Below are 15,866 nucleotides of genomic sequence, written 5' to 3'. Positions count from 1 at the left end.
CCAACCTATAATCTATGAGGCATGATGAGTCTTTTTTTTTTTTTAACCAGAGTAAGGTTTATTGAGCATATAAAAAAAAGATTATATAACAATACACAAACAAAAATAGGCGCAACAGGCACCAAATACTATGAAGAAGGGTACATTCCATGTCTGACATAACATACTGATACATACAGTGCACACAACATCATGACTACAGATAATATATGTATACTTTCAATACAGTGCCCAGACGGGCTCGTAAAGGGGACTATTGCTCACCCCCTGCGCACAATGTCTACCTTGTGCAGCTGTGGGGTGTTTCCAACCACCTATCCCATATTTTATGAAATTTCGTCGGGCATCCTCGGTTGGAATAAATAATTCTTTTGTAGGGTAAGGTTTGGTTAACAGCTCTCTTCCACTGCTGGACCGTCGGGGGGTCAGGTCTAAGCCACAATCGAGCTATCTGCATCCTAGCAGCGAAGAGAGTCTCCTGTAAAAGGATCCTAAGATATTTACTTTCCTCCCGAAGGGGGAGGAGACCGAGAATACATTGGCGTGGGCAGAGTGTGAGGGGAGACCCCATATGGTCATGTAGAAATTGGATTATCTGAGCCCAATACCTTTGAATGGGGGGACAGGTCCAAATAAGGTGATAAAATGTGCTGACTGGATCGCCGCACCGGGGGCACATAGGGTCTAGGTCGGGTTTGTACTTAGATAGCCACCCAGGGGTGACATAGGAGCGATGAAGTATGTAAAGGTGGGTCAGCCTATCCGACAATTTGGGAGAGACCTCAGTCGACACCGACAGTACCTCTCCCCAGTGCTCGTCCTCTATCGGTCCAACATCAGCCTCCCATCTAAGTTTAAGACTGTAAGCATGGGCCGTAGCCCGAGGGGCGAGGAGGTGCGCGTAGATGGTTGAAGTGAGCTTATGGGAATCATTACCAAGAACCAGACTTGCCAAGGGAGTGCACGCCAGGGTCGGGGGCGCAGTCCCAAACTGGGTCTGCAATGCATGGCGGACTTGCAGGTAACGAAAAAACACATCATTCGGAAGGCCGAATTCATCTTTGAGTGCCTGGAATGTCTTGACACCCTGAGTTGTGTAGAAATGAGACAGATATATGACCCCCCTGCATATCCATATCTTGTAATCCCGTATCCCCAGCAGCTCCGGTAGATCAAGGTTATCCCAAAGAGGTGTATGTGCGTGCAAGGAGGAGGCCCCAGACCTAGACTGCGCCACACGCCATACCCGGCCATGGTGCGCAATCATGGTATGTTTATAGCTCGAGCTGGAAATATCTCTATGTTTGCAAAAGAGAATTTGGAAGGGATGTGCAATAACATCTGTTATCGAGGTGCACACCAGGAGGGAGTACCTCAATTTGTCATAGGTGTTCAAATAATAGAAATGGGAGAGCTGGGAGGCCAAGTAGTACGCCTCTAAGTCAGGGAGTGCAGCGCCGCCGAGACAGACCGGGCATTTGAGGGTCTGCCAGGCCAACTTATGCCTGGAAGAGCCCCAAACTAACGAGTTAAGGATCGATTCCATATCACGGAACAATCGCGGTGGTATATGGAGTGGGGCATGCCAAAAAATGTAAAGGAGCTTGGGGAGAAGAATCATTTTGACAAGCCCCAGGCGGCCCATGACCCCGAGGGGGAGCCTGGACCAAACCTGGGTCTTCCGTTTCAGAAGGGGGTAAAGGGGTTCAAGGTTAAGGCTAACGTATTCCGCGAGGGAGCGAGAGCAGTGTATGCTGAGGTATTTGATTCGATCCGTATGCTCAAGAGGTAATAGGGCCTGCGTCCTCGTGGGGGCGGTGATATCTAAGGGGAGAATTTGGGACTTGGACCAACTAATGTGGAGGCCTGAAAAAACACCAAAACGGCGAATCACTTCCAAAACCGCCGCTAGGGAAGGGCCGGCATCCTCCAGATATAGCAGCATGTCATCCGCATAGAGGCTGATAACCTCCAACAGCTGACCTGCGCGGAGACCACGGATGCCCGGGTGCGCTCTAATGGCGATAGCCAGGGGCTCCACCGCCAATGCATACAGCATGGGCGAAATGGGGCACCCCTGACGTGTGCCTCTTGATAAGGAAAAGGGGCTGGAAATCTGGCCATTAACAAGGACTCGGGCAGTGGGGGCCTGGTAGAGAAGCTGTATCCAGCGCACAAATTTAGGGCCAAAACCAAAACTGTGCAGGCATTCCCACAGGTAACCCCACTCCACCGAGTCAAATGCCTTTGCGGCATCCAGGCTAACCACCACCCTAGAACCAATATTGTCATGAGAGGCTTGTAGGTTCATAAACAGTCTCCTAAGGTTAAAGGCCGTGTTCTTTCTGGGCATAAAACCGGTCTGATCTGTGTGTATAAGGTGAAGTATTACCTTGTTGAGTCTGAGGGCGAGGATCTTGGCCAAAATGTTTACGTCTAGCTGCAGGAGCGAAATGGGGCGGTATGATTCGGAGTAAAGGGGGTCTTTGCCTGGTTTAGGAATAAGGACTATCAGTGCTTCGTTCATGGAGCGGGGGAGCACACCGGTGTCAAATATGTGAGTGTATAGCAGGTGAAGCTTGGGGAGCAGGACCTCTTGAAACTGGGCGTAAAACTCCCGGGGAAGGCCATCTGAACCTGGAGCTTTAGAAGGTGGCAAGCATGCTATAGCCTCCGCTATACAGTCCTCGGTGATGGGAGCTTCCAAGAGCTCCACCTGGGAGTCTGTAAGGACCGGGAAATCCACCGTCTGCAGCAGGGCACGCAAGTCGTCCAAGGAGCCGGCGGCCTCAGAGGTGTATAAGTCGGCATAAAAGCGCCGAAATTCCTGGGCCACCTCCAGCGGATCCGACAGCGTGGCTCCAGCCGCAGACATGAGCTGGACCACAACCGGGGGGCTGTGGTCCAGGTGAGCCATGTAGGCCAGCAGTCTCCCAGCCCTCTCCCCATATTCATAAACTTTTTGTTTACTGTAAAAAACCTTCCTCCCCGCTCTATCTAGGTGCAGTTGGTCAGTGAGTCTAGACTGTAGTCTCAATTTAGAAGAGTTGGAGGACGTAGGATGCGCAAGGAATGCGCTCTCCATTTCCCCCAGCACCTTTTCAGCCTGCTGTATTGCGAGCCCCGAGGAGTTCTTAAATTGACTAATACGAATGGACATTAGCATGCGGGTGTGCAGTTTAAAAGCTTCCCAAACCAGACCAAATGATGTAGAGTCCGTATTGGTCCGAAAATAGTGAACCCACTCACGCTGGACGGCCTCCAAATCGGGGAGAGCCGTCAGCCAGAAAGGGTTCAACCTCCACAGACGGGATACCGGAGTGGAGGGCAGGCGGAGCCTGGCCCAGCAGGCGAGTGATCAGACAAGACCCTGATCCCGAGCCCCGCATCCAGAAGGTATGGAAGCAGGGTAGGGGAGAACAGGATCAGGTCTATCCGGGACATGGCATTATGCGCTGGCGTGAAGCAGGAGTACTCCCTCCGGGTAGGGTGCCTATATCTCCAGACGTCCGTCAGAGCAAATTCGGCGAGGAAACTGCCAAATCTAGTCTGCAGCGGAGGAGGGGAGGACTCAGGGGACCAGGTGAGTCTATCAAGGGCGGGGGACACTACGGAGTTAAAATCGCCTAGCCACAGAGCTGGCAGTGTGGGGTGCTGTAGCATAAAATCAATCCCCTCCTGGAGGGCCTCAAACTGGAAGGGCGGGGGTATGTAAAAGGCTAATAATAATAATTCGAGACCCCCAGCAGTGGCATGTGGAAATAGATAGCGTCCCCGTCTATCGGAGTGCAAGTCATGGAGGCGGAATTGGACGGTCTTGGCTACAAGGACAGCAACACCACTAGAGTTGTTAGTATAGGGGGCATGATACATCCACCCAACCCACGGTTTTTTAAGGGACAGTTGTAGCTGACCCGTGATATGTGTCTCAGTCAGTACCATTATATCCGCTCGTAGCTGCTTAAGGTGAGAGAGCACCGCCACCCTCTTAGATCTCTCCCGCAGGCCAAGCACGTTCCACGTGACTACCTTAAGGGTCGCCATAGCAAATGGAAAACGCAGTACAGGATAAGTAGAACAGATGGTGACCAAGCTGACCCACTGACTCGCATGAGGGGGCCCCCGCAAGGAGTAGTACACAGGGTGACAATACCACCACCACCCATCACAGGAACCACCCCCATAGCAAAAATAAAAACTAGGGGCAGTGCAGACAATACTTGATATACAAAATCGAGCAGCAGAGCATTTGTCAGACATGAATTAATAAGTACAGGCATAAAAAGAGCATGGAATGTTAACATCAAACAGGAACTGAAACTGGTAAAGTACAACTTAACAGTGCCTACGCTGGACCGGCAAGGCAGGCAAAGTACACAGTAGCCCACGGAACGCAGGGGAACTGAGGCCGGCCAGGGAAACACTTCTTGGAGTGGCAGTGGGGATTGCGCCCGGCCACTGTGGACAGTAGGGGAAACATCCAGGAGCATAGAGCAAGCGTGATCAGGCGCGTTCCCAGCCGGGAACAGGGGCGAACAGAAGTCAACTGTGCTGTACGGCCGGGTAGGAGGACTCGGCATAGAAGGGTCTCGGTCGAGAGCAGTGTCCAGTTCCCCGGCTGCAAAAGTGTCTGTGGAACGGGGGGACCCATATAAAACAGATCAAATAGGACATGTGGCATAAACAGGGACTCGCACAGTGCAATCAGGGGCACACATGAGCATGGGTAAGGCACCTAGCCATCAAAAAAGAAAAGGGGGGCCAGCAACACAGGGGAGGGCAACAGGGGTTCAGAATTACTCACGGCTAGGGACATAGCTGGCCTTCATGTGTGAGGAATAGAGGCAGGTCCGCAGAGATATCGCGTAGAGGCCATCAGAGTCAGGCAGGGGCATCATCCGGGCGTTGTTCAAGCCAGGAGAGAGCAGCAGCAGGATCTTCAAAGAAGTAAGCCTTGCCGGTGCGCACAACACGGAGCCGTGCAGGGAACATCATTGCGTACACCAGGTGACGGATGCGGAGCTGGCGCTTGACCTCAGTAAACTGAGCCCTCTTTTTCTGAATCTCAGCGGAGAAATCCGGGAACACTGCGATGCGCTTGTCCTCATAGGGGATGTTGCCCTTCTCCCTGGTGAGGCGCAGGACCGCATCCCGATCGCGGTAGTTGAGCATCTTTGCGATGAAAGTGCGCGGCGGGGCACCTGGAGGCGGGGGTCTTGATGCCAGTCGATGGGCGCGCTCGACCGCGAAAGTGAGTGAGAAGGCCTCGCGACCGAAGTTTGCAATCAGCAGACGTTCGAGGAATACGGGGGGGTCGGAGCCTTCCGCCTTCTCAGGCAATCCCGCGAAGAGTGCAGCGGCGCATTCTGTTCTCGAGTTCGTCCTTTTTGCACAGGACAGCGGTTAACTGATGCTGCAATCTTTCAGTGGAAATCTGGAGGGGGGGGTGTCATCTTCCACCTGTCCCAGCCTGCGCTCCATTTCACCGACCCTCTCCCTCAACTTGTGCAGGTCCTGTCGGATGAGGGAAATGTCCACTTTAACCTCCTCAATCCTAGAAGTGAAAGAGGTTCGGCAGAGGGTGACAGCCTCGAGGATGCACGCCGTATCACCTGAGGGAGGGTTCTCCGCGGTCGGGCCCGGCACGGCGCCATCTTCCTCCACGAGGTCCAGAGCGTCCGCACGGAACTATGATGAGTCTTTTTAATGGTTCATTTTTTTGCAGAAGTTTTTGGAAAATGGAAAAAAATGAAAACGCATTTTTATTTTACACAAAGTTGTCCATTTATAAGATATTTCCAACACATAGCATTTACACAGCAAAAATAACACCCCAAAATACATTCTACTACTCCTCCTGAGTATGGCAATACCACATGTGTGAGACCTTTACACAGCCTGGCCACATACAGAGGCCCAACATGCCCCCAAATACATTATGCTGAGCAAAGGGTAAACAAAAGATTACCTGTGGTTTTAGTAGCGCAGTTGTCCACAGGAGGATAGCACTGGTCCAGGCAGCAGGCAGGGACTTGGTCAGCAACAGCGAATACAATTTTTCAGGCAGCAGGCAGGGATACTTTCCACATACAGTCCAGGGTCAGTGCAGAGATATTGTCAGCAGTGGAAAAAATATTGGTCCTGGTAGTAGACAGGTCTATGTGGTGTGGTCAGTGTGGCATGATGGCAGTAAGTCCTACAGGGAGCAGGCAGAAGTAGGGCCTCATTCAGGACAGAATGGGGACAGAGGTAGAGGCTTCTCCCACCCAAATCTCTTTGAAGCCTCCGAGTCTCCAGACCCTAATCTACGAATGAGAAAACAAAAAACTATTCTGGAGCCCCTCACATATGTGAGACCCCTCTGTTGAATCCCACTAGTCCAGTTGCAGGATACAAGATCAGTCCAAGAGGCAGGCAAATATCGTGGTCAAACAGTCCAAGGTCAGTTCCAGATCAGGCAGAGTTATGTACAGAATCGTTAGGCAGAAGCATGGTCAAATAACAGTCCAGGGTCAGTTCCAGATCAGGCAGCGAGATGTACAGAATCAGCAGGCATAAGCGTGGTCGAATAACAAGCCAGGGTCAGTTACAAAGCAGGCAGTGGCATGAGGGGTGTGAAGTTGTGTGAAGGCAGGAACTGAGGAGTACGTTTACCATACTTCACTAATAATTTATTGAAGTATGGTAACGGCGAAAACAGTCACCTATGCAGAGGCCTGGTTGGGAAGGACATTGTGCACAATAATAAGATGTGTCTCTTCTGACTCCTGCTCTGGTACACACCTTACATGTTTTTTGATGTCTTTGGCCTGTTGGTTTAAGAGGGATTTTATCGGGAAAGAGTCAACTAATAACATCTGATCGGATATTTTCTGGCGGGCCGTTCGGGAATACAAGGGCAGTGAAAACTTCCTCCTGGTAGCCAAAGAAGCATTTTGGGTTTTGGGTGGAGTTGCGGTAAATTACATATGAATTGTATATGGCCAATTGAAAAAAATAAAATTGTGACTTTTTTATACCAACGGTATGTCCGTCTTGTGGCAAGATATGGTTCCATCATTTGGTCATTGAAGTCAACTCCCCCCATGAACAAATTATATTCATAAATGCATTTTTTTTTTTATGGGGCCATTCCTTCTGGGGATTTCCACGAACGTATCATTGTGGATAGAAGATAACATGTATACATCCCTTCTGTCCCTCCACTTCACTGCCAGAATCTCCTGGTTTTGCAGACTTGCCGTTTCTCCTTTTCTCAACTTCTTATTGACAAGACTTTGAGGAAAGCCCTTCTGATTCTTTTTTACAGTGCCACATGCTGGCGTCTTCTTCCGGTGAAGGTTGTGGAACAGGGGCAGAGATGTGTAGAAGTTGTCTACATACAGGTGGCAGCCTTTATCCAGTAGGGGGTATATGAGGTCCCAAACAACTTTCCCGCTGGATCCCAAGTAGTCCGGGCAATTAGGGGGCTGCAGCTGGGTGTCCTTCCCTTCATACACTATGAAGGAATATGTGTACCCTGGGGCTCGGTCACATAATTTGTACACCTTCACCCCATAGTGGGCCCTTTTGCTGGGGATAAATTGCTTAATTTTAAGCCAGCCCTAAATTTAATAAGGGACTTATGTGTTGGTCCGGAATGTAGGATCCTCACGATCATCAGATACCTGGTTCTGGGCATTACCACAGAGAAGAGCGGCATGTGGTAGAGGGGGTGGGTTAACCAATAGGAACGCAATTGATTTTTTTTTTTGAGTTTCATATTAGGTGAGGCCTAAAAAAACCTTGACCTCCTCCACTGTTAGGTCTCTCCATTCGTAGGGATGGGCATAATAGGATGTTGGATTTTGCTAAATAAATTGTTGTGCATACAGGTTGCACTGGGCCACAATTGACGCCAACATGTCCTCCGTAAAAAAATTAAATGATAAAAATGTATTGGGGTAAAATTCTCCATGTCCACCTGGACACCTGGTCCTGAAGGGCATATGGAAGGCTGAAATAGGTCCTATCCCTTTAGGGCTGAGGTGACACCCCACTGGTACTTGGCCTTTCTTGCCGAGGCACTGCGTGCTGGTGGGTGGCACTGCGGTACTGGTGGATGGCACTGCGGTGCTGGTGGATGCCACTGCCTCCACACTAGAACGCCTTAGTTTGGTGGGCCAGATATCTTCCTCCTCTGAGTCACTCAGTGTTTCACTACTGAGGACTGGCTCATAATTTATGTCAGATTCAGAATGCGAATTTGAAAGGGAATCTGAAAAAGAGAGCTCCCCGTTGCTCTCGTCAGCCGTGGAAAGAATTTGGTGCGCCTCATCGGTGGAAAAGCATCTTTTAGACATGGTTGGTTGCTGGTGGTGATGAGACTGCACAGGTGTGTGCTAAGCCTGCACTGATGAGGTGGCACTGATGTGCACTGATTGATGCCACAGATGTGCACTGATGAGGTAGCAAATATGGGCACTGATCACACAGATGGGAACTGATCGCACAGATGTGCACTGATGAAGCAACACAGATGTGAACTGACTGCACAGATGTGCACTAATGAGGTGGCACAGGTGGGCACAGATATGCACTGAGGTGGCAGAGATGGGCACTGATATGCACTGATGACGTGGCAAAGATGGGCACTGATGAGTCGGCACAGATGTGCACTGATTTATTGCACAGATGAGTACTGATTGTACAGATGTGCACTGTTGAGGAGGCACAAATGGGCACTGTTGAGGCGGCACAAACATGCACTGATTGATTGCACAGATGAGTACTGATTGTACAGATGTGCACTGTTGAGGTGGCACAGATGGGCACTGTTGAGGTGGCACAGATGGGCGCTGATGAGGCAGCACAGATGTGCACTGATTGATTGCACAGATGTGCACTGATGAGGCGGGAAAAAAGATGGGCACTGATTGGTACAGATGAGCACTGATTGGTACAGATGGGCACTGATTGCAGACAGGCACTGATTGCAGATAGGCACTGATGGGCACAGACAGGCACAGATAGTGCACTGATGGCACAAGTGGGCACTGATGCACACAGGTGGGCACAGATGGCACTAGATGGGTCACTGTGGGCACTGATTGGGCACTGTTTGGGAACACTTGTGTTTTTTTTGCAGCAGCTTTAACTCACAGATTCTCTCTCTCCTCACACACTGTCTGTGCCGGCAATGAGAGATGATCTCATATGTTTACATTTGAGATTATCTCTCATTGGAGGCAGCGATTGCGCTGTAAACGGCCACTGTGATTGGCCATTTACAGCGATCTGTGATTGGCTGTGTCCAGGGGACATGGCCAACACAGATTTTCCCCGATGCACGCTCGGGGAGCCAGGAAAGGGGACGAAGTCAATAGACCGCGCTGTAGCCGTCATTCAGCTATAGCGCGGATCTCAGGAGGTTAAAAAATAATTTTAGCCCTGAAGTTTGCATAAAACCCTCAAAACATTTTATATATTTTCTAAAAGAAGACACCGTAGACAATAAAATGGTGATAGTTCCAATATATTATGTTACACGATATTAGTGCAAAAGTCTAGAAACACACAAAATTTCAGTAAACAGTACACTAAAGTTAATTTTAGAACACACAAATGCAATAGATTACCCCATTTTTTGATAAAATATAAATGATGAGGTTGTGCCAAGCAAATAGATATCCAGCGCCAAAACCTAAAATTGCGTGCGTCTTTGAAATGGCGACAACCATTAGTACTCTATATTCTGCATGGATAATGCTTTAAAGGCCTCTACAGGTCATCAGTTTAGCGCTACACAGGAGCTCTGCTGCTAGAATTATGGCTCTCACTCTGGAGTGTGGGGGGGGGGGGATTTTATGTGCTTAGTTGTAACTTTACATTTTTGTTTTTTTCTTAACTTAGTTTTCATCACTCCATTAAAAAGGTTACCTTCTATTTCTGTTTTGGTGACAACTTATTATTTTGGATTCTCAAATATGTACAACATAGGTGCATGTGTTTTTCAGAGTTGATGTTGTTACTTTATGCTCATTTCAATAAGTTGATTCTCCCTCAGAATTAGTCTCAGTGAAAGCAGTCACCAGGGCAAATAGGAAAAGTAAATCAGCAGTTAAAACCTGTCAGGGGTTCTAATCTTTCAAAGTATGGAAATATAAAAAATATACAGCTCTATATATGGCTGCATTGGTCCTTTAAGCATAATACACAGTACTAGTTTTTATGAAGGTGAGTCACTGGGCTGGGAAATAAGAGCTGTCCTGCAAATAAGCAAATGACAATAAAAGGACCACACCAAGAGATGGCAAATAGAGCTGGCCAAATAATTCTAATTGCTGCGTAATTTGCTGCTTTGTCTAGTAGCAGTCACCGTGGCAGCTTATCCGTACATTTCACAATCAGTCATTACACAAAAACCTACTTATCTGTGTCACATCAGAGTCTACTGTGACAACTTGTAAAACGTATCCTAATCTCCCCATTTACATGGCAAGTGTGAGTTATGGGCAACTACCATGTGAATTCCAATAAATGTTTATTATTAGGTTTCAAAACTTAATACGTCTGTCTGTGAAATGTTCCCATCATAGTCAATTACCCATGATTGTCTATTGAGAAATGTAAGAGCAATTCCTTTTACATCAGATCAGCATAGAAACATGTCTTCATATATTTTCAAAGAAAGGAAATAATTGGTTGGGTTCATGTGGCAGGTATGCCTTTCAAGCAACAGATCAGGAAAAATAAATATAGGGGCTGCCAGTGCCGATCTCTTTCTGCAAATACTGGTTGCCTGGCTGTCTCGCCATCAGTAATTTGTAATGGGCCTGGATCAAGAATGCAGCAAGTAAAGTTAGAGGGAAGTCATAAATTCCCTGTAATTGCTCCTGGTTAGGCCACATTCACACTTCCGAGCCTGACACCGATTGCATAGGAGAACTGCAGGGGTTCCTGGTGATTAGCTGTGGCTGAGGCAGCCCCATTGAAAGCAATGAAAGGCTGCTGGCTCCCACAGCTAATCAGGGCTGGTCGCATGTAATTACTCATGCAGTAACCACCTGTGAATGATCGGCCATGTATGCAGTCATTCACAGGTGATTGTTGCATGAGCGATTACTTGCAAGCTGCCATAATTAGCTGTAGAAGCCAGCAGCCTCCCATTGATTTTAATGATTTGCCTCCCACAGCTTATGGCCAGGAACCCACACTAGGGTTCTCACACGTAATCAGTGAGTGGGGAGGAGCAAACAGCATGGTAAACCCTCCAATAATTCACAACAACCCGGTGGGATGGCGTCCAACTGGGAACACTAGTGGAGCAGATCTCAGATGTGCCAACAGCGTTTATATTGAGGGGCGGAATGTGGCCAGTCTCCCTGTAAGACGGATGACCTGTTCCTACACTACCCACCCTGCCTGGCCAAAATTACTTTTTTCTACTTATTTAGAATGTGACTGTTTTTTGGAGTAAATAAGCTGTACAACTATGCATTTTGTTATGTACACCTGCAATGTATTTAGCTAATAAAAAAAATAATAAACTAAAAGTTTAATTTGATCATGATTTGTTGAACTAACATACATAAAATATAATTGCACACTAATTCATTGCTTTTTGTATTCTCTAGCCAATGTAATGCAGGGCAGTGGAGCTGCACAAACACTCCTTGTCCCGGAAGATGTGCTATAGAAGGTGGCTCAGTGATCACAACTTTTGACACTAACTCATACCGGTTTCATGGAATTTGTACTTATGTCCTGGTCTCGGTAAGACTATCAGTAAAAAAAAAACGTATCTTTTATATCCATGTTTTATACATTGATTTTCCTTGTGGTAAGACTCAATTTAACAGGCATCATAATTTAGGCTTTGTTCAAAGCAAAGTGGCCTATATCCTGAAGATTGTCATAGAGTTTATGAGAGATCAATATTTTCTTTTGTATATATTTATTGTTTTACCACATAAGGCCCTTTTCACACCAGTGGACCGATCAGGTATGCCTGCCCCTTTTTCAGGAAGGCCTGATTGGACCACCCATTGTTCTCTATGAGGTGGTGGATGTCCTCTGACAGCCGGACACATGTTCGCTGACACCCGACAGCATCGAATCCGGTCCACTAAAAACAGGCAGATGGGGATATGTTCCCCATCCCACTGGGTGATTGGATCTGCTTACAGTCCGATGGAAACAGACAGGCAGTCTGTTTCCATCCAACTACCCCATAGGAAACAGCAGACAGATTCCCAGCTGTGCAGGCATATCCACTTGGTGGAGTCTGCCAGTCTGAAAGGGGCCTAAAGGATTACAGACCTTTGAATCAAAAATTGAATCAAGGCATAATGAGCTTACATTTACAGAATATGTTGCCCGAAAGCATAGGAAACAAAATATCTATCTAACATAAAGCACCAATAGCCCAATTCCACAATCAATGAATTGGGATAAAGCATGATCCCAGCATTTCCTGGGTAGCACAGTGGTGTAGTGGTTAGCACCCTCGCCTAGCAGTAAAAAGGGTCCTTGGTTTGAATTACAACCACAACACTACCTACCTGGAGTTTGCATGTTCTCCCTGTACCTGCGAGGGTTTCCTCCCACACTCTAAAGACATGCTGGTAGGTTAATTGGCTTCTGTCTAAATTGGCCCTAGTATATGAATATGAGTTAGGGACCTTAGATTGTAAGCTCCTTGAGGGTAAGGACAGATGTGAATGTACAATATATATGTAAAGTGTTGCGTAAATTGACAGTGCTATATAAGTACCTTAAATAATAATAATAATTTCCCAATGTCGGAGTGGAAAAACTCACTAATGATGTTCAGTGATGTGCATAATCAAACATTTAAAAAAGAAAGCAAACAATGGTCTATGATTCAAGCCCCATGTAAAGATACAACAATCAATAGTTAAGAGAGAGAGAAATAAAAAAAAATAAAAAAAGACGTAGTGTGAGAAAAATAAGATACAAGAATAAATCAATAGATTTCTTCTCCCATGTGGGATCCCAATGCTCTGCCGCCATTGCAAATATCATAGCCTAGGCTTCCGGATCTTTTTAAATCTGGTTTTCTTGCCCTGAAGAATGCTGGCTAGCTTCTCATGGAGCAAAATTCAAGAGAGTTTGTTTTTGATGGTGGCTATATGGACAACTGGATTGTAATTTTTGCTACTAAAAACATATATTATATTAATGTCTGGGCATGTCTAGGATTGTTGGCAATCAGTTCATCAAAAAGCCCTGTCCTGCTGTTTTTAGGTACGTCATTAACTTTAGCGAGATCCAATTTTTTTTCAGTTTTATTACCTAGGCCACATTAAAGTGGATGTAAACTCGATTCATGAAATTTGCCTATTGTATACCTATTGTGCTTTCTTATCTCTCTCCAAAGCACTAAGTCCCATGTCTTTCTGCTGTTTCTTTGCTCTGTTATCAGCATAACTTCTAACAAGTTCTCCGACAACCGAGATAAAACCAGCCTGAAATTTGTGTTGTGGGAGGTTTTGCTATAAATAGATTAGCAGAGAGCTTGTCTTGTCACAGCACAGCTCTGCATATTCTTTTCTTCCTCTGCCTATGTGCCTTTTCTCCAATTAGCTGTCTTGGCTGAATGCCAAGAATCCACTCCCAGAGCTGAACGGGAAGAGAAAATCTCTAACATAATGCGCACTTTCTAAAGAATATATAAACTTGAAGACAGCAGATATACATGTAAAACTTATGTAGGGAGATTTGCTTTCTTCCTGTGTATCATCTGAGGCTGCTCACGTCACTGGGTATAGGAGAGGAATTACATCAACTTGAAGGAGTTATAACTGCAGAAAAAAATAACACAAACAACATAGCACTTCAATGAAAGTGAAAAAGTAGAAATAAAAAAACATTCTCTTTGTGACATTGCTTTATAAAAGACATGGTTTAGCTTCAAGTTTACATTATTTTTGCTATATTTATTGTATTTATCTTGTATAACGAATCTATACTGTAGCCATGATTTTTGTGATAGCCCTGTTTTCTTATAGGTAATATGTTTAAAGCGGTAGTATAGTCTTTTTTTTTTTTTACTTTTACCTACAGGTAAGCCTAAAATAAGGCTTACCTGTAGGTAAAAAGAATATCTCATGAACCTGTACAGTTTAGGAGATATTCCCCTCGCAATGAGCCGCTGACTTCAGCAGTGCATGCTCTCTGGGGAAAATGTCAGCTTCCCCGGCGTAGATCAGGTGAGATACTGGCACCTCGTTCTAAGGTATTTCATAATTAAGTAGTATGCACTGCATATTAGCTCATTATGCCTTTTCCCTTACAGGTGTCGGGAAAAAAAAGTCAGCGACTTTACTACCGCTTTAAGAAAGACTCCAATATGCATTTTAACATATATCTTAAATAACATTTATTCATATTTATTTTCATGCACAGAGCCCCAATTTCCCTGAAGGTGGCACCATAATGGGAACATTTGAAAAGTGCGGTGTGAGCTCATCAGAAACCTGTTTCACAAGTATTATCTACTTAACATCAAATGTGAGTTTCTTCAGCCATTAAAATCTACAGTTGTATATATCATTAAACTCTACAATCAAATATGTTGGTGGTATAGAAATAAAAATGTCTGCTAGGTCTGCATTCCTTGATGTTGAAATGGTGGGTATTAAAGAGCGTCTGGTACAAATGTTCATATCACTCAGAGGTCTTATTCAATGGACTTATGTGTGGGCTCCGTCTGACTTTTGGGGAAAAAAAGAAGAAGGGAGTTTTGACTCAAAATTGTCCGCCCATCTGTGTGCTAGTCCGCCGGACTTTTGAAATGAACACTGTGCTGAGTGTCATACCCCTTGAGTTTACATGTAGTTCTCTTCATGTTCTTCATGGTTCTTCATGGTTTTATGTGAATAAAGGCATTTGGATCTCAGTTCGGTGTGCAACCATCCAGAGTTTCCTTTCATTATTGCTGTGCTGAGTTGCTGTCTTCTAGACGCTGCTACAGAGAAAAGTTTCACCACTCGCCTGCCCCTACTTCCCTATCTGCTATTCACAAAACTCTTATTACTACTCTCCTATAATGCATCACATTCTGTGATTAAATGGAGGAGATCCTGGCAGAGGGGGGCTGATGAGCATTGAAGACAAGATTTTTATTTGATGTTTATGATGCTGTATCCCACAAAGAAATATATTACACTTGAAATCACTTGACAGTATGTTCTATGCAAGTTTTCATTGAGCAAAGTTTTTTTGGAATGCCTTTATATATTACTTGGTACTTTTACATAGAGAGTAGATACTTGGTGGTTGTTATATTGCATGCCACTGCAGTGAATGGGAAATAAATAATAATAATTAAATCCCTCTTCACTTCCTTCACTACAGGGTGCAATAACATTGTCTAAGAGTGATGAAATCTCAGTGGATGGTCAAATAACCCAGCTACCTTTTATTTCAGGTGAGTGCTACTATTGTGAATATTTAGCCAACCTCTGTCTCTGGAAGGAGCATATTAAAAGGCTCTTTTCTTATATGCAGTACAGAACAGCCCCAACAGACTGAACTCTGCACATCAGCCTAGCTAACATTGCCACTGTCCTAAAGCCGCGTACACACGGGCGGACTGTATGGCCTACTTAGTCCGTCATACAATCCGACGGACAGTCCATCATACTTTCGAATGACGGACTTGACCACACACGGATGCACAAACAGTCCGTCGAAAGCTTGCGCGATGACGTGTACAGCACGTACGACGGGACTAGAAATAGGAAGTCCAATACACAGCAATGCACTCTTCCACCGTGTAAATCCTTTCTGAGCATGCGCCATTCTTAGTCCGTCGAACTAGCCTACTGACGAGGGGATTGTCCACTGAAACCAAAGTATGA

The 15,866-nt window shown here is 46.0% G+C and overlaps 1 protein-coding gene across 1 annotated transcript in view; it reads left to right on the top strand.

Annotated features, from left to right (window-relative positions):
* LOC143925889 (uncharacterized) overlaps positions 1–15,866 on the top strand; it is a 168,150-nt gene that overhangs the window by 40,409 nt on the left and 111,875 nt on the right. The window contains exons 14-16 of the mRNA XM_077450215.1: positions 11,616–11,754; positions 14,410–14,514; positions 15,361–15,433. Of these exons, the coding sequence (XP_077306341.1) occupies positions 11,616–11,754; positions 14,410–14,514; positions 15,361–15,433 (317 nt within the window). The remainder of the gene's footprint in view (positions 1–11,615; positions 11,755–14,409; positions 14,515–15,360; positions 15,434–15,866) is intronic.

This window comes from Lithobates pipiens, unplaced genomic scaffold, assembly GCF_037356315.1.
Source record: "Lithobates pipiens isolate NorthernLeopardFrog02 unplaced genomic scaffold, aLitPip1_a1.2 Scaffold_10, whole genome shotgun sequence".
In the NCBI taxonomy this organism is placed as follows: domain Eukaryota; kingdom Metazoa; phylum Chordata; class Amphibia; order Anura; family Ranidae; genus Lithobates; species Lithobates pipiens.
Note: the sequence above shows the minus strand (reverse complement) of the source record. Positions and strands in the feature narration are given on the sequence as shown.